General features: G+C 37.9%; 1 protein-coding gene across 1 annotated transcript; it reads right to left on the bottom strand.

Annotated features, from left to right (window-relative positions):
- Positions 1-865: 865 nt before the first annotated feature.
- On the bottom strand, positions 866-19059 carry LOC121384584 (ATP synthase subunit e, mitochondrial-like). The gene is made up of 4 exons (XM_041515042.1): positions 18954-19059; positions 11038-11092; positions 3734-3835; positions 866-1140 (listed from the first exon to the last, which is right to left on the bottom strand). The coding sequence occupies exons 1-4, from the start codon at positions 18996-18998 to the stop codon at positions 1085-1087; spliced, it is 258 nt and encodes an 85-aa protein (XP_041370976.1). The 5' UTR covers positions 18999-19059; the 3' UTR covers positions 866-1084.
- Between the last annotated feature and the right edge of the window lie 312 nt (positions 19060-19371).

Below are 19371 nucleotides of genomic sequence, written 5' to 3'. Positions count from 1 at the left end.
TTCATGCTTATATCCAATTAAGGTACAGGCACGCTGTCCTGGCACACACCTCAGCTACCTGTTCAGTACAGTGGGTTAGGTGTTAGTTGTTAGTGAGAGAGAAGATCGTGTAGTGAGTCATTAAAACTCGCTTTGGGTGGGAGCTGGTACCGGGCTGCGAACCCTGTACCTATCTTGCCTTATGCTCGATGGCTTAACCATGACACCACCTGTGATTATTCTAACAAGTAGCATTTACAGGAAACCCCCAATATATTTTTTAGCAGCAACAAATCTTTTGTAAAGTTTGTTTTGCTTAACAACACCCCTAGAGCAAATGAAAGTGGGTTCCGAAAAAAATGTTAATACCAAGATTAGCACTAGAGTAAAGGTTGCACAATGGTTTAAATTTAGCAATCTCCATTCAGAAAGAATGAAAAGCTGAAATCATATCATGTTTTAGAGAATATATTATAAATAATAATAATATGATAAATTTTTGACAAACAGCAAAAGACACTGTATAGACGATTGAAATTCTGGAATTTTTTTATAAATCCAGAAATCTCTGAATATGCACTTTGTCACAGACAGGACAGCACATACCAATGTTGCAATGGGAAGAAAAGTGCTATAAACCTTGCAAAAGGAATATTTCATACTCATCTACATTTGTACATTGGTCAGTCAATCAAATCTAACATACACAATCAAAGAAACCTGCTGATACAACACAGTTAATCTTACGACATGTATTAATCTATTGCAAGGGGTTACAGGTATTTTTGATATACATCACAGGAAAAACAGGTGGTGTATTTTCTTTATGCACATAGTGATTTAATTAATGAGTTGTGGTAATGCACAAAGCTAAGAATACGAAAGATGATATTGCTTACCATAATGGCATCCTTTATTTAAGAGTTTGTTGTTATTACACCATGATCACTCTTGGCACAAAGTTCATTTTAAATCACAACAAATCAGATACCTAGAAAAGTCTTTACTTGTATATTACACACAAAACCATACCGCATGATACAGAATTAACAATCAATCTGAGTCACTACAAATTTACAAGAGTTTTATTTCCTAGAAAAGGTGGCTATGTTGGTGGTGCTGGTGTCATTCCCATTTCTTTAGCTAGAGCATCCATCTCCACTGAAAGTAAAAACAATAGCATTTAATGTACTGATTAAAAATACACAACACAATATTAAGTCATATATTACTCATAATATAAATATACTCTTGGTAAAATGTTCTTGTGTATCTATTATCTATTGCACAATATATATATTTAATGGTAATCAAAGAAAATCTAATAATTTTGAAGAAAGTATTTATTGGTCATTTGTAAACATGAGATGATTTGCACTATTATTTTGAGTCCACACCAGTACACATTCACAAACTTCACAGATGGTTTGAAATCATTTTATTTGATGCACTGGATCATTTTGCCCCTCAATATATAACTCAGATTATGGACCATTCACAAATTATCAATATTTTGAGACCATACGCTTGGGGATGGGGTTAATTTCATTTTAATGTTAGTGTATTTTTTCAAGGCAACAAAAAATGTGGATATAACATTTACAAAATCAACTTGTTTAATGTGTTTTTGTGAGATACTGGAAAAAAAAAAGACCAAGACAATGTTATTGTAGACAATTGTGTCCTATACCAATAGAGACTATTGTTTAGTATGACTTTTTCCAAAGATGGTACAGCACATACACACTTTCAATATCCCCATCACAGAGCAGGGAGAGAAGGAGAGATAACCAGTGTATCTGTTATGTGGACTAATCTTGTAAACCATCACACTACATCCATGTAATGTAACCTCCAGTTACAATCACTCCTAACAGTGGTCTCACAATATTATGACTGGCTTCCAGAATGCTCACACTACCATTAGTTCTCCAAAAACATTAGATCCCCCAAACCCATCTAAACATTTTTTAAAATGTAACTTAATGCTCCCACCCATCCATTAAAAAAACTCCAATAATGTAGAGCCACCACACACCCAACATTAAAAAAATAAATAAAAGCGTCCCAACACCCCAACAAACACTTTTGAGCTTGTAACCATGAGGTATGACAAAAATTTAAGAGGCCTCACTGCCACCCATAAGAAACAACTCAGGGCCTCCACTGACAGCACCAAAACTGAACATAATTAAATCTCAACCTGCCATTCACCCATACTGTTAATTTTCTTACTTAACTCGCCAGGATGTCATGATTATCTGGCGTCTCTGAGATGGGTACCTGTCTAATAATAATACTGATTGTTAATCTGGTGCTCTTCACTAATGAATCGGCATCCAGGAGCAAATACCCTCCTCTACATCAACTGTGTTGGCTACTATATGTCTGTACTAGCCTGACATGCGACATGAATTTAAACAAACTAATTTAACTTCTGTTGGGGTTTTTTCGATCGGACTACTAGTGTACTGTGGATAGATCTAGTCTCCAATTATTCAAACAATTTTGGAACATTTGGCTACTTTCATACATGTAACTTAAGGATGACACTTGTCGTAGTTGCAATATGAATTACCGTGGGTCAGAGGCTTGTCTGATGGCAGGTTTTTGCCATGGATAAATATTACTGCCAGCAGTTGAAGGGATTGTTTCTTGATTTTTATATTTGTTGCCATGGTTACAGGTTTAAAATTGCTCTAGGCAGGCTCAAAATTGCTGTGGGTAAGAATTTTGCCTACACCAAGTTTGAGCCCTGTAACCGATTATGGTTCACATGGATTTAACTTTGCATAACCATCACATGACCAGAAGGACAGTTCACATGGATATAACTTTGCATAACCATCACATGACCAGAAGGATGGTTCACATGGATTAAACTTTGCATAACCATCACATGACCAGAAGGATGTTTCACATGGATTTAACTTTGCATAACCATCACATGACCAGAAGGACAGTTCACATGGATATAACTTTGCATAACCATCACATGACCAGAAGGATGGTTCACATGGATTTAACTTTGCATAACCATCACATGACCAGAAGGACGGTTCACATGGATATAACTTTGCATAACCATCACATGACCAGAAGGACGGTTCACATGGATATAACTTTGCATAACCATCACATGACCAGAAGGACGGTTCACATGGATTAAACTTTGCATAACCATCACATGACCAGAAGGACGGTTCCATGGAAGCATAACCATCACATGACCAGAAGGATGTTCACATGGATTTAACTTTGCATAACCATCACATGACCAGAAGGATGTTTCACATGGATTTAACTTTGCATAACCATCACATGACCAGAAGGACTGTTCACATGGATATAACTTTGCATAACCATCACATGACCAGAAGGACGGTTCACATGGATATAACTTTGCATAACCATCACATGACCAGAAGGACGGTTCACATGGATTTAACTTTGCATAACCATCACATGACCAGAAGGACGGTTCACATGGATTAAACTTTGCATAACCATCACATGACCAGAAGGACGGTTCACATGGATTAAACTTTGCATAACCATCACATGACCAGAAGGACGGTTCACATGGATTTAACTTTGCATAACCATCACATGACCAGAAGGACGGTTCACATGGATTTAACTTTGCATAACCATCACATGACCAGAAGGACGTTTCACATGGATTTAACTTTGCATAACCATCACATGACCAGAAGGACTGTTCACGTGAAACATTAAGCTGTGTGATGTTTACTTTTTGTGAATTTGTCCTTCTCCTCCTTAAGGCGAGCATCTCGCACGGCCCGCAGCTTGCTTTCATGCTCCTGAATCTTCACCTCTTTAGCACTTAGCCGCTCTGAAGTACACACAAAACAGTACACGTTAAACACACTAAATATAGATATAGATATAGTTTTTGTTGAAAAACACCACTAAGGCACATTGATTAAGTAATGATCGGCTATTGGGTGTCAAACATTTGGAAATTTTGACTCATAGTCATCACAGGAAACCCACTATATTTTTGTTTAATGCAGCAAAGGATCGTTTATATGCATTTTCCCAAAGACAGGAAAGCACATACCACAGCCTTTGTCCAGTTGTCGTGCACTGGTTGAAACAAAAATAAAAACCAATCAGTTGAATGGATTCACCAAAGTGGGTTGATCCTGCAACGCAAGCACCTCAAGTGAGCATCACCCTCCACAAAACACAGAATGTAGTGGGTTCTAGTGAGTGCATGTCTCCAATTAAAATATTACAGCGAATCAACTAGTTTACCAAAACAAAACCTATTTTTGCCTACATATTTATTGTATATGTATACATACTAGTATTTAGTATTTCAACTTTAATAAAAATAAACATATTTTTGAAATGATCGACAATTCATTCTTCATTTTCTTTATGTCATTCAGAACCTTCCAAATTGATTATGTCTTGACGTTCATCCAAACTGACTAACCCATGTATTTGAATAATCTAATGGCAGCACAAAGGCTATACAAAAAATTGGAACCCATTATAGGGTTCAATAACATTTGTAACTCAATAACACAAAATATTATAATTTCTTACTTGGTGAGAAAAACATGCATTATTTTTATATAACACATGGTTGTTTACACATGTACGTGTGTTAACAATTTCAAGACATAAGACTGGCTGCTCCTAGGTGATTACTAGGTCACTACTGCCATACATCTAATGAAAAACTACACAATGGAAATACATTACATTGCGACTTATAGTTAACCTGACAATCATGGCTACAAGTGCAACAGCTGTAAATAACTTTTAGTCAAAAAAGATGTTAAAATCTGCTTAAAACCTGGTTTTTGAGGATATGTAAGAAATACAATACATTTGTGTCCGTTAGATACCATTTATCTCACAACTCGTTTAAAAACATATTAAACTCGCTTTCGCTCGTTAGATACATTTTAAAACAACTCGTCAGATAAATGGTATTTAACATAACAGCCACTCATGTATTATTCTCTATTAATTATAGTGTAGAGTAGTAACCCATTGTTGCTACATACACAGGTAAGTTACTCCTACCTACTTGTAAGCAGCATGGCATTATTCATGAGGGGTGGGGGGCAGCAAACAGAGGACAGTGGTAAAGCGCTCACCTAATGCACAATCAATCTACAGGCCTACTTGTAAGCAGCATGGCATTATTGATGGGGTGCGGGGGCAGCAAACAGAGGACAGTGGTAAAGCACTCACCTAATGCACAATCAATCAATCTACAGGCCTATTTGTAAGCAGCATGGCATTATTGATGGGGGGCGGGGGGCAGCAAACAGAGGACAGTGGTAAAGCACTCACCTAATGCACAATCAATCTACAGGCCTACTTGTAAGCAGCATGGCATTATAGATGGGGGGGCGGGGGCAGCAAACAGAGGACAGTGGTAAAGGGCTCACCTAATGCACAATCAATCAATCTACAGGCCTACTTGTAAGCAGCATGGCATTATTGATGGGGGACAGGGGGCAGCAAACAGAGGACAGTGGTAAAGCGCTCACCTAATGCACAATCAATCTACAGGCCTACTTGTAAGCAGCATGGCATTATTAATGGGGGGCGGGGGGCAGCAAACAGAGGACAGTGGTAAAGCGCTCACCTAATGCACAATCAATCTACAGGCCTACTTGTAAGCAGCATGGCATTATTGATGGGGGGCGGGGGGCAGCAAACAGAGGACAGTGGTAAAGCGCTCACCTAATGCACAATCAATCAATCTACAGGCCTACTTGTAAGCAGCATGGCATTATTGATGGGGGGCGGGGGGCAGCAAACAGAGGACAGTGGTAAAGCGCTCACCTAATGCACAATCAATCTACAGGCCTACTTGTAAGCAGCATGGCATTATAGATGGGATGCGGGGGGCAGCAAACAGAGGACAGTGGTAAAGCGCTCACCTAATGCACAATCAATCAATCTACAGGCCTACTTGTAAGCAGCATGGCATTATTGATGGGGGGCGGGGGGCAGCAAACAGAGGACAGTGGTAAAGCGCTCACCTAATGCACAATCAATCTACAGGCCTACTTGTAACCAGCATGGCATTATTGATGGGGGGCGGGGGCAGCAAACAGAGGACAGTGGTAAAGCACTCACCTAATGCACAATCAATCAATCTACAGGCCTATATGTAAGCAGCATGGCATTATTGATGGGGGGCGGGGGGCAGCAAACAGAGGACAGTGGTAAAGCACTCACCTAATGCACAATCAATCTACAGGCATACTTGTAAGCAGCATGGCATTATTGATGGGGGGGGGGGGGGGGGGCAGCAAACAGAGGACAGTGGTAAAGTGTTCACCTAATGCACAATCAATCTACAGGCCTACTTGTAAGCAGCATGGCATTATTGATGGGGGGCGGGGGCAGCAAACAGAGGACAGTGGTAAAGCGCTCACCTAATGCACAATCAATCTACAGGCCTACTTGTAAGCAGCATGGCATTATTGATGGGGGGCGGGGGCAGCAAACAGAGGACAGTGGTAAAGCACTCACCTAATGCACAATCAATCAATCTACAGGCCTATTTGTAAGCAGCATGGCATTATTGATGGGGGGCGGGGGGCAGCAAACAGAGGACAGTCGTAAAGCACTCACCTAATGCACAATCAATCTACAGGCCTACTTGTAAGCAGCATGGCATTATTGATGGGGGGGGGGGGTGGGGGGCAGCAAACAGAGGACAGTGGTAAAGTGCTCACCTAATGCACAATCAATCTACAGGCCTACTTGTAAGCAGCATGGCATTATAGATGGGGGGGGCGGGGGCAGCAAACAGAGGACAGTGGTAAAGCGCTCACCTAATGCACAATCAATCTACAGGCCTACTTGTAAGCAGCATGGCATTATTGATGGGGGACAGGGGGCAGCAAACAGAGGACAGTGGTAAAGGGCTCACCTAATGCACAATCAATCAATCTACAGGCCTACTTGTAAGCAGCATGGCATTATTGATGGGGGACAGGGGGCAGCAAACAGAGGACAGTGGTAAAGCACTCACCTAATGCACAATCAATCTACAGGCCTACTTGTAAGCAGCATGGCATTATTGATGGGGGGCGGGGGGCAGCAAACAGAGGACAGTGGTAAAGCGCTCACCTAATGCACAATCAATCTACAGGCCTACTTGTAAGCAGCATGGCATTATTGATGGGGGGCGGGGGGCAGCAAACAGAGGACAGTGGTAAATCGCTCACCTAATGCACAATCAATCAATCTACAGGCCTACTTGTAAGCAGCATGGCATTATTGATGTGGGGCGGGGGGCAGCAAACAGAGGACAGTGGTAAAGCGCTCACCTAATGCACAATCAATCTACAGGCCTACTTGTAAGCAGCATGGCATTATTGATGGGGGGCGGGGGGCAGCAAACAGAGGACAGTGGTAAAGCGCTCACCTAATGCACAATCAATCAATCTACAGGCCTACTTGTAAGCAGCATGGCATTATTGATGGGGGGCGGGGGGCAGCAAACAGAGGACAGTGGTAAAGCGCTCACCTAATGCACAATCAATCAATCTACAGGCCTACTTGTAAGCAGGATGGCATTATTGATGGGGGGCGGGGGGCAGCAAACAGAGGACAGTGGTAAAGCGCTCACCTAATGCACAATCAATCAATCTACAGGCCTATATGTAAGCAGCATGGCATTATTGATGGGGGGCGGGGGGCAGCAAACAGAGGACAGTGGTAAAGCACTCACCTAATGCACAATCAATCTACAGGCATACTTGTAAGCAGCATGGCATTATTGATGGGGGGGGGGGGGCAGCAAACAGAGGACAGTGGTAAAGTGTTCACCTAATGCACAATCAATCTACAGGCCTACTTGTAAGCAGCATGGCATTATTGATGGGGGGCGGGGGCAGCAAACAGAGGACAGTGGTAAAGCGCTCACCTAATGCACAATCAATCTACAGGCCTACTTGTAAGCAGCATGGCATTATTGATGGGGGGCGGGGGCAGCAAACAGAGGACAGTGGTAAAGCACTCACCTAATGCACAATCAATCAATCTACAGGCCTACTTGTAAGCAGCATGGCATTATTGATGGGGGGCGGGGGGCAGCAAACAGAGGACAGTCGTAAAGCACTCACCTAATGCACAATCAATCTACAGGCCTACTTGTAAGCAGCATGGCATTATTGATGGGGGGGGGGGGGTGGGGGGCAGCAAACAGAGGACAGTGGTAAAGTGCTCACCTAATGCACAATCAATCTACAGGCCTACTTGTAAGCAGCATGGCATTATAGATGGGGGGGCGGGGGCAGCAAACAGAGGACAGTGGTAAAGCGCTCACCTAATGCACAATCAATCTACAGGCCTACTTGTAAGCAGCATGGCATTATTGATGGGGGACAGGGGGCAGCAAACAGAGGACAGTGGTAAAGGGCTCACCTAATGCACAATCAATCAATCTACAGGCCTACTTGTAAGCAGCATGGCATTATTGATGGGGGACAGGGGGCAGCAAACAGAGGACAGTGGTAAAGCACTCACCTAATGCACAATCAATCTACAGGCCTACTTGTAAGCAGCATGGCATTATTGATGGGGGGCGGGGGGCAGCAAACAGAGGACAGTGGTAAAGCGCTCACCTAATGCACAATCAATCTACAGGCCTACTTGTAAGCAGCATGGCATTATTGATGGGGGGCGGGGGGCAGCAAACAGAGGACAGTGGTAAATCGCTCACCTAATGCACAATCAATCAATCTACAGGCCTACTTGTAAGCAGCATGGCATTATTGATGTGGGGCGGGGGGCAGCAAACAGAGGACAGTGGTAAAGCGCTCACCTAATGCACAATCAATCTACAGGCCTACTTGTAAGCAGCATGGCATTATTGATGGGGGGCGGGGGGCAGCAAACAGTGGTAAAGCGCTCACCTAATGCACAATCAATCAATCTACAGGCCTACTTGTAAGCAGCATGGCATTATTGATGGGGGGCGGGGGGCAGCAAACAGAGGACAGTGGTAAAGCGCTCACCTAATGCACAATCAATCAATCTACAGGCCTACTTGTAAGCAGGATGGCATTATTGATGGGGGGCGGGGGGCAGCAAACAGAGGACAGTGGTAAAGCGCTCACCTAATGCACAATCTACAGGCCTACTTGTAAGCAGCATGGCATTATTGATGGGGGGCGGGGGGCAGCAAACAGAGGACAGTGGTAAAGCGCTCACCTAATGCACAATCAATCAATCTACAGGCCTACTTGTAAGCAGCATGGCATTATTGATGGCATTATTGATACAGGCCTACTTGTAAGCAGCATGGGATGGGGGGCGGGGGGCAGCAAACAGAGGACAGTGGTAAAGCGCTCACCTAATGCACAATCAATCAATCTACAGGCCTACTTGTAAGCAGCATGGCATTATTGATGGGGGGCGGGGGGCAGCAAACAGAGGACAGTGGTAAAGCGCTCACCTAATGCACAATCAATCAATCTACAGGCCTACTTGTAACCAGTGGCATTATTGATGGGGGGCGGGGGGCAGCAAACCTAATGCACAATCAATCTACAGGCCTACTTGTAAGCAGCATGGCATTATTGATGGGGGGCAGGGGGGGGGGGGGGGGGGGGCAGCAAACAGAGGACAGTGGTAAAACGCTCACCTAATGCACAATCAATCTACAGGCCTACTTGTAAGCAGCATGGCATTATTGATGGGGGGGGGGGGGGGGGAGGACAGTGGGCTCACCTAATGCAAGCAACACTAGAGGACAGTGGGGGGCGGGGGGGGGTGGGGCAGCAAACAGAGGACAGTGGTAAAACGCTCACCTAATGCACAATCAATCTACAGGCCCATTGGGTTATTTCTTGTTTCAGCCAGTGCTTCACAACTGATGCAACAAAGGCTATGATATGTACCAGTGATGTTCTAATGACCAATTATATCGGTAATACTAAATTGAACAGTTTAGCTCTACCGATGTCATGATAGATTAAAACAATCCATAATTGATTGAGTGGGGAAGTGTTAACTGTAATTGCTGTGCCTCGAATTTAGATGATAGGACTGATCATAATATGTTGGGGTTGGTGTTCATTTTTATGGGTACATAAACTAAAAGAAAAAGAATATTAAAGTTATTAAAGGTAAAATTAGCAATTTGTGGGTCTATCCCGGTGAACATGGCAATAGGTGAATGATTTTATACATGTAAATTAAATCCTTCTTATGTTCTAACCGATTGTGTAATTGAAAGTTCATTGGTTGGTACAAACCGATTATAACTGATGATCGCTGATGGCATTCCAACAAATTCCCAACACTAGTCCCATCATATCTATGGGATAGTGTATTGTATTATAAAAGATCCCTTGCTGCTAATCGAAAAGAATAGTATATGGCATGGCAGCAGTGGGTTTCCTCTCTAATCTGTGTGGTCCATAACCATATGTTTGATGCCATATAACCAAAAATAAAAATGTATTGAGTGGTGCATCGTCAAAATAAAATATTTATTCTTCCTTTTATATGCATCTTTCCACAGGTATTTCTCATTCTAGCCAGTGCACGACGACTGGTATATCAAAGGCCATGGTATGTGTTATCTGGTCTGTAGGATAGTGCATATATAAAAGATCCCTTGCTACTAATGGAAAAATATAGCGGGTTTCGTCTGAAGTCTGTATGTTAAAATTACCAAATGTTTTACATCCAATAGCCAATGATTAATAAATCAATGTGCACTAGTGGTGTCGTTAAACAAAACAAACTAACTTTTTTCTAACAGACATGGTCTTTCATGTTGCAGTTAATTAGCATTGGTAGAGATGGGAAGAATACCCCAGTCCATTCATAATGAATGATCCATTCAACCTATCACATCTCATGCAGGTACATCCCACTACCTCAGCACACCCATCAACATCAGGTTAAAAGTTCATACTTACCTGTATGTACAATGACCGAACACACAGCCTACTGCCAATTATTATATCACGTAACTTACTATGTACTAGTCAATGCTGTACGTTACTACATGATGTTATCTACTGACGAGATACTTACTAAAACTTAAATAGCCATATGCGATTCCTGTTACCAAGGCTGCATATCTTCCAAACTGAAATAAATTAAGACATGAATTAACATATACATGTATTAAGGTATTCACCTGCTACAGTGAGAGGCTTATAGCTCAATATCACAAGTACTAAGAGTAATCATTACTCTGTACCTTTTATTACTATATATTAAAAAATATTAATTATGTTAAATATTTTATGCCATTAGACATTGTTATCATGCTTTAGATATATATGATTATGAATATTGTGTGATGTCCATCTTGTTTAGGAGAGCACTTATATAGGCTCTGCCTGTTGTGCAATCCTTTTGATTCTTTTTTTATCAATAAAATATCTCAAAACAAGTAATCATTTTAAATAAAAGATGGGGGAAAAAAAGATGAAATAATTTGCTGATTCCCAACACATATAAAAGTCATTGTTGAGTACTTAAAGGCATACTGTCACAGATTTAAGGACCTTATTTATCTAAAAATGAAAAATAAATCAAAATGATATTAATTTTTACAGACCAAATCTAGATATTGCATCACTTTAACTACACCATGATGAAGTAAAATACATGTCAACCCTCTCAGCAATGTTAGTTTTTGTATTATGGACCATTGCCATAATTCAATTATTTTTACAAAATATCATTAATAAGTGGAGTATGGTGGTTATGTAGATGGTTGAATAAAGTACATTTAGGGACAAATCAAATATATAAGTAATACTTAGTTAGGCCATGTAATAGGTCACTGGTCTGTGACAATATGTTTTTAATGTATTTCTTGCATAAGACCTCAACTTTGTTAGTACCTATTTAATTAATTTGTTGTGGCCTTAAGCAGCAATGCACTCACTTGATATCACATTCATGACCAAAAGATATCCATTTTCATCTAATCAAAGCTAATAAAAAGCATTCGAAATAAGCACTTGTCTATTTGTCCCGACAAGTGAAAATGTACTCAGACAAGCATAATGTACCTCAGTGGTTATCCAGTGGACAAGTAAAATAATTTTTAGCAATTGTTGTGCTTAAAAAAAAAAAAAAATAGTGGTTTGAGAGTTAAATAAACATGGTCTTGATAACACAATAGTCTTAGATTGTGAATATTCAGAATACCTTGGAGTTGCATTCGAGTTCTAAATTCCTCACTCGGAACATCTCGGTTGACATAAATAACTTATTTCATCGACAAATTATATTCGATACCATTCATATTTAAAAAAGAAAGAAAAAAGTGTTATTGTTTTGTTGTTTAAAATTAAATAGTGACCTGTTTACCACAAATGTTAGTCAGTTTCATTTGATTTTTATGAATTACTGATTACATCATAGGTAATATGATAAAACAAAAACCTGTTAAATGGGATAATCTAAGATCAAAAGTATATTAGTTAACATTTATTATTGTATTATTAAGGTATAAGTTATATAAATTTACACATATTTCTGCAGTGAATTTTATGAACTATGTTACTTAAAAATAAAATAATTTTGTATGGCAAAACAAAATTACAATCAATCAACAAATCCACTAAAAGGCAGTCGATGAGTCTGATCACACGGTTTCCTGTTGATTTGTTATATCAGGACAAGTCTCAAGTTTACATGGCTATTCTATATAAATAAAAGTAAACATATGGCTTTTCTCCCCATCAAAGAGGTTGTGGCCACTCCAGATATCGTTCCTACAGGCCTAAATAAGCATCTAGTCATGGACGTTGCCCAGTACAAATGTGTTATTTGCCAAGCTTTGGTAATCACAAACTTAATATTAAGAGTAAGTATTAATTTCTGTATTGAAGCAGTGTGGTGTACATGTACATAGTAAGTTTTAAAATACATTTTTAAAGGTGGGTTAGTTTTTTACAATATAATGCACATGCTTATACTTGAACAGTTACTAGAAGTTAGAACATCTTAGTGTTTTCCTGGGAAGAGTTTCCCCATGTCTATTAATAGACCCGAGGAAGCCCATGCATTGCGAATGGCTCATTGACCAAGACATTCTTTAAAATTAACATAAATGTTTAGGCAGGGTTTCTTCCAGGAAGAAATTTTTGGGTATGGCACTATGGAATTGAATGCAAACACAGTCAAAAGGGGGTACTGGGGGGAGGGTCTCCCCTAGAAAGAAAATGGGTTACGTTTAGGGTTAGGGTTAAAAAAATCATAGAGTAATGATAAGAGTAATTAATTTTGTCAAAAGGTTACGGCAACTTGAAATAAAAAATATTTTAAACAAATTTGGTATGGTGCCATACCCATCTTACCCTCTGTCAGAAAGCCTGTTAGGCCTACCTTTCAAAACTGATCAGTCAATTTTAGCAACCAAAGTTAAATGTAAAGTTTTATTTTGAAGTAAGTCAAGCACACATTATTTGGTATGTTTATTACGTGCTTTGTTATTATAAAGTTATTTGAGTTGCGAACGTGATTGAAATTTGTTTACATCTCATAGGCATTTCCGCTGTGACCCGGAACATTTGGTGACAGGTTCATTTTCATTATAACATTTAAGACAGGTAATTCTGACAAGCACCGCCAAAAAATTATTTCCAGCCTTCAGCTGAAAGTGAAAGTTGAAAACCAGTGACATGTTTTGAAGGGAATGTGCTCAAAAAACAATTTAACTGGTTTTCACTGAATCCTTTAAACAAAAACACTAGTGAATTGTTTGCTTCCTGCCCTATATAGATGAACAAGTGGAAATATTGGCAAACAAGTAGATTTTATTGTTATTTTTTGTCCTTATTTCTATCACTGATGATGCTGGGTTTCATTTCCGAGGTGATAATTGGGATTAGTGAAACATGTTAATAAAAATCTTTAAGCGTCTTTTTTATATTTTATTAGCAAAATAATGTTTGGAGCATGAGTGCATTCTTGAATTTTACAAAAATTGCAGTCATGAACTTACAATACTCTTGATTTTACAATACTCAAAGTTGGCCATACATGTATCCTGGAGTAATAAGGACACACAGTAAAAGTAAACTTGTACCCGAAAAGATATATATTAAATTAGGTTACTAGTCATTTCATACCATCCATTTCGTACCATAGTTTATGGTCATTTCGTACCACAGTCATTTCGTACCTACTTTTTACCATCTTGTACCATAAAGTTTGGTCATTTTGTACCATAGTGGTTTTGTACTCGGTATCTTATTTTTGTCATGGTATGCCACTTCTTATTTTTATTGTTGACGAATAAACACTGACGTGTAAACATACCTTGTAAGGTGAGCAAAGGTTTAAATGAACATATGTATATTGCCATTGATGATCATTCATACGATACGAGACTCACCCCCCTCCCATCTTATATAGGCTTACATCCTTACCCACTGTCGACAGATTCTCTGCCTATGCCTGCCTTATTGCTGTTGGATAAACAATCGTTATAATCAGTCACATCACATCACAGAACAGAACAGAACAGAACTTTATTACACTCAGGCCGTTATGCAACGGTGTAAGAGGAACATACATATTCTGATTTTGACAAGATGGTTAACAGGAGGATACAAATAATAGGAATACATTGCTTGGTACATATATGAATACAAATACAAATACATGACATTACATTACATTATAAAGATATGTGTATTAATAATATAAATACATGATATTACATTAAAGAGATATGTGTATTAACAATATAGATACATTCTGCGATGTAACAAAGTAGAGGTATATTTTAAAATATAATTATTCAGAAAATTTCAGTTACAACTGTGTACTTTATAATTATTGGTATTACAATATATAGGTATAAATAAAATAAATAAATAATAATAATAATAATAAAAATTAAATTTTCATAAAATAACAATAAGACATAAAATAATGTAATATGATTTAAAATATATCAAGTGTAGTTCTATGTTGACGTTTAGTTTCATTAACTGGTTAATGTATGGTAATTGTGGTTGTTGTTGGGTATTGTTGTTATGGGCGTTTAAATACTTGAAAAATTATATTCATGAATTTGGCTAATTTTTTTAGTGTGCTTATTCTTTTACTGCTCATAAGTTCTCTAAATTTATATATATTTGGTCGTATATAATAATATGGACGTAAACATTCTTTCCGGGTATTATTGAAAAAACTACATACAAATAAATAATGAAATTCGTCTCCTATGTCGTTTTCATCACAAATAGTACAAAGTCTATCTTCTAATAGAACTGTATTCCAACGTCCAGTCTCAACAGGTAAATAATGGTTAGAAGTCCTAAATTTTATCATAACAGTCCATAATTTTTCAGGAATAATATTAAGATAATTTTCAAAATTTAGTTGGTCTTTGAAATATTCGTAGGTTTTACCTCTCGATGATTCTGAAATATTATTTTTCCATGTTTGTAAATACTGGTCGTTTTGTCGTATGCTAATTTGTTGTGATAGCCATTTTACCGATAGAAAGGTTTGTGATAGCCATATATTACTCATTCCTAGATAATCTAAAATATTTTTAACAGCAGTAATCCAGTTATAGTTAGTTCCATTGCTAATATGGTCTCTCATCATTGATTTGTATAATAATAGAGATAGTTTAGATTGTTTCCCCGAGATAACTCGTGCCCAATAACAAATTAATCTTTTGTGGATAGACAACTCGACTGGCATTCTACCAAGTTCACCATATAACATGCAAATTGGGGTAGTTTTTTTCACAGGGAGAATATATGTCTAATAAAATTGATTTGAACAGAGTTATAGATGTCGTTGTTTTCGAATCCCCATATTTCACATCCATATAATAATATTGGCAGAACCATCGAGTCAAACATTTTGAGTTTACATTCTATTGATAGATGACGATCTTTTGCTTTTGCCAGAACAAAATACATAGCCTTTGTCGCCTTTGTTTAAGTCTAATCTTAGTATTTTTGAATTTATTTAGTTTAGTAAAAATGGCACCTAAATATTTGTATTCTTTGACATTTTCGAGAGTAGTTTTTCCAATCTTAAAAGTATATTTATAATCTTTAGAATTTCCATTAAAAATTAAGACTTTTGTTTTTGTAGTATTTATTTTAAGTTTCCATATATTACAATATTGATCGAATATATTTAACGTGTGTTGTAAATTGACCGCACTTGTTGCTAGTAAAGCAGTATCGTCAGCGTACAATAAGCAAATAAGATGTATTCCAATGTCTAGTGTGTTATTTTTATTATCTGCAATGGAAGAAACACCTTCGCAACCGTGGTTAAGTAAATAGTTTTCTAGATCATTTAGATACAGGGAAAATAAAATCGGGGATAAATTTTCACCTTGACGTACACCATTATGGCATGCGAATAATGGTGATTTCTTGTTATTTACAAATATTAATGATTTTATACCTTGATACATTTGATATATGATTCTAAAGAATTTACCATTTATGTTATTTTCTAGTAATTTGTGCCATAGATGTGCTCTTGGGATCATATCGAAAGCTTTTTCAAAATCCACAAATGCGCAATATAGTTTCTTTTTCCTTTTTTTCAAGATATCAATTAGTGAATGAAGTGTAAATAAGTGATCTATAGTCAAATAACCTCTGCGGAAAGCAGTCTGGGCTTCGCTCATAACATCGTTTTCTTCATGGCCTTTGTTTATTTTATAAAACCATAATCTGTTTGTTTATCTAACACATGGTCTTCATGGGTAATTAAGGTTTTTCTGAAATCAGCTTGTCTCAGAAGATCTTGATATTTTATTTTAACACAAAGTACTTGTTGGTAATTAATATGATGATGAAGGGAAACGTTTGAAGATAAAAGTAATAAAAGTAATATATAATCTTTTTCTTGTTATTTGTTTATTTCTTTCTTTCTTTCTTAAGGGTGGGGCTTCAATATAGCTGCATTAGCCTAATGTTTATTTTTTAAATCAGTAATTCGACATTTTACTATCTATCAGTCAACTAAGCTGCACAATAAATTATTGAGGTACGAAATGACCAAACAGACATGGTACGAAATAACCATGGTACGAAATGACCAAATAACTATGGTACGAAATGACTTGGGTACGAAATGGTAAAACTGGGTACGAATTGACTGGTTACCATTAAATATTATTTACATTCACTAGTTGGTCCTTTGCTGAATATAACACACTATTTGGTAAATAAAAATACCTTTACATTGATCATTTTTTATTTCGCCGTTAACAGGGTTAAAAATTAGCAGTTGCCCGTTGTGACCTTAATTGGCTACGGGCGACTAAGAATTTTACAAAGGTAGTCCGTTGGGCGACCATCAATTATAGTGTCTGGTGAGTACGGTACCGGTTGAAAAAGAAACACACTGCAACTGAATCGAATGTAACAAACACACTACAGATCTGGCAGCAGAAGACATAGAACACGTTCAATATTTTTACAGCCCAAAAATAATTAATAAAAATAACATTCATATAAAAAGATATTCATTTATTAAGTTTTAAACCCATACCATCTCAAATAACATTTTATTCGGGGGAAAAGCTCAGTGTAAATTAAAACAAAAATTATTTACAAATTACCATCAAACTGCATCCATAGCGTAACTGGTTTTTTTTCTTCTGAAACCGGTTTTAAGGCAATTGATGGAACATCCAAGGTAATCTTAATGACAAAACCGTAATACATAATCAGGGTCGTATCTCTGCACAAAGCTGAGTGGAATGGGCATTTGGCAAAATAGTGGATGATTCCATGGATCTCTATCTACTATCTAGTGCCTCATCTATAGAACAGGATGTCACCCCTCTTGCATCGCCACAAAGTTTATTCTATCATGCTCAGACTAGTTTACTAAAGCACACACAGTTCTACCTTAATTAAAAATTAATAGTCTCTTTGTACTGCATTATCTTTTACTAAAGAGACAATGCAAGTCAAGCAACATGTCTTGGCTGTTCTAGCATTTTGCCTTCACCCCGCATTAAAAATGAGATTTAATATGTACTATGTAATGATACTTTGTGAAGTAACATTTTTATTTATACTGGACTTCTTTTTCAATTATTTTTTTATTTGAGTTGAAAACATAATAACTTGTTTTTATATGAATTTTAACTTTATCCATTATGAAGTTAAACGCCAATTCATCAGTTTTCTTTTGACGAAAACAGACTATATACGGTGAGCACATGGTTATTATTCTTGAAACAAAAAACATTCTAGTTTTGATTTCTGCTGTGCAGATAAATTTCAATCAAATCAATGTGATAATTGGAGGGCTAGTTAAATTTGAGAAGGGCCAATAAGATTTTTTTTCAACTTGCCCTGCTGGCGACCATGGTTTTCATGTTAATTTTCAACCCTGCGTTAAAAAATTATTTTACATAGTAACAACTAATACACACACTACAGAAAGAAACCTGTCTTTACATAGATATATTTAAATAAACTTATAGAACCTTAAAGGGGGTGCCTGCAGCAGACAGGATCATAATCGTTCAAATACCCATCTAGCTCTGGAACGGCAGAGTACTCAGGATACGGTCTTATTAAGTGATCGGCAAACGTGCCTGCCACATTCCCCTCCCGTACTGTTTCTAAATGAAGCCAAACTGAAGGTACTGGATGGGATGGGATGGGAACTCTATTTACGTGCCCATATCCACAGAGGTTCAGGCATGCCCACCTCGGATTTAGCCTGTGACTTCGCCAGTGACCAATTCCGGGGCAGGGGGCGAAGTTACTGATTCACCCCCAATTCTACCATTCCAATAAATAGTTGAGAGGAGAGACTCGGAGAACTCAAGGTCATCAAACAAAATCTAACAATCGATGCCGACACATTTTTAAAAATCCCTGTGAAGAAAATAGAATTTGTTATTTTAAAACAAGGTTATTCTAACATAATTGCCATTAATGACAGAGTGTTTGTAAATCCAGTAATTAAATACTAACTCGAATAAGTGGCGATATCTGTTTCGGCGCTGGTAAGGACGTCATGATTGCTTGGTTGCAAGGAAATTCCACCCTCAAATTAAAAGCATTCTCCTCTTTGAAAGAATTTTAGAAAGATAGAAAAGAGAGAAGAAGAAAAAGAAGCTACTACCATATAGCTTACTCTTTTCGATAGAAATAAATAATTAGTTTGTGAAATGATTGACTTCGTTACTATAACATGTAATGTCAAAGAATTGATAGACCCACACACATGCAAATGTTAAATAGATCATGGACAGGTGCCAACTGTGCTCTCTTACTCCCTATTATACTCTGTAATAGCTGGTTCTATTATCACGAGTTAATAAAAATAAAATTAAGTCAGAGAAAGTATAATGTATACATAAGTTTTAATAAAGAGAATATTTATTCAAAA

This window comes from Gigantopelta aegis, chromosome 10 (genome assembly GCF_016097555.1).
Source record: "Gigantopelta aegis isolate Gae_Host chromosome 10, Gae_host_genome, whole genome shotgun sequence".
NCBI classification, from domain to species: Eukaryota; Metazoa; Mollusca; class Gastropoda; order Neomphalida; family Peltospiridae; genus Gigantopelta; species Gigantopelta aegis.
Note: the sequence above shows the minus strand (reverse complement) of the source record. Positions and strands in the feature narration are given on the sequence as shown.

Excerpts from the sequence above, each read along its gene's own strand:
- LOC121384584 (XM_041515042.1), bottom strand. The coding sequence starts at position 18,998 with ATGACGTCCTTACCAGCGCCGAAACAGATATCGCCACTTATTCGA. Across the intron at positions 11,093-18,953 it reads AGATATCGCCACTTATTCGA|TTTGGAAGATATGCAGCCTT; the intron begins GTTAGTATTTAA and ends AATTTATTTCAG. Across the intron at positions 1,141-3,733 it reads GAAGGACAAATTCACAAAAA|TGGAGATGGATGCTCTAGCT; the intron begins GTAAACATCACA and ends TTTTACTTTCAG.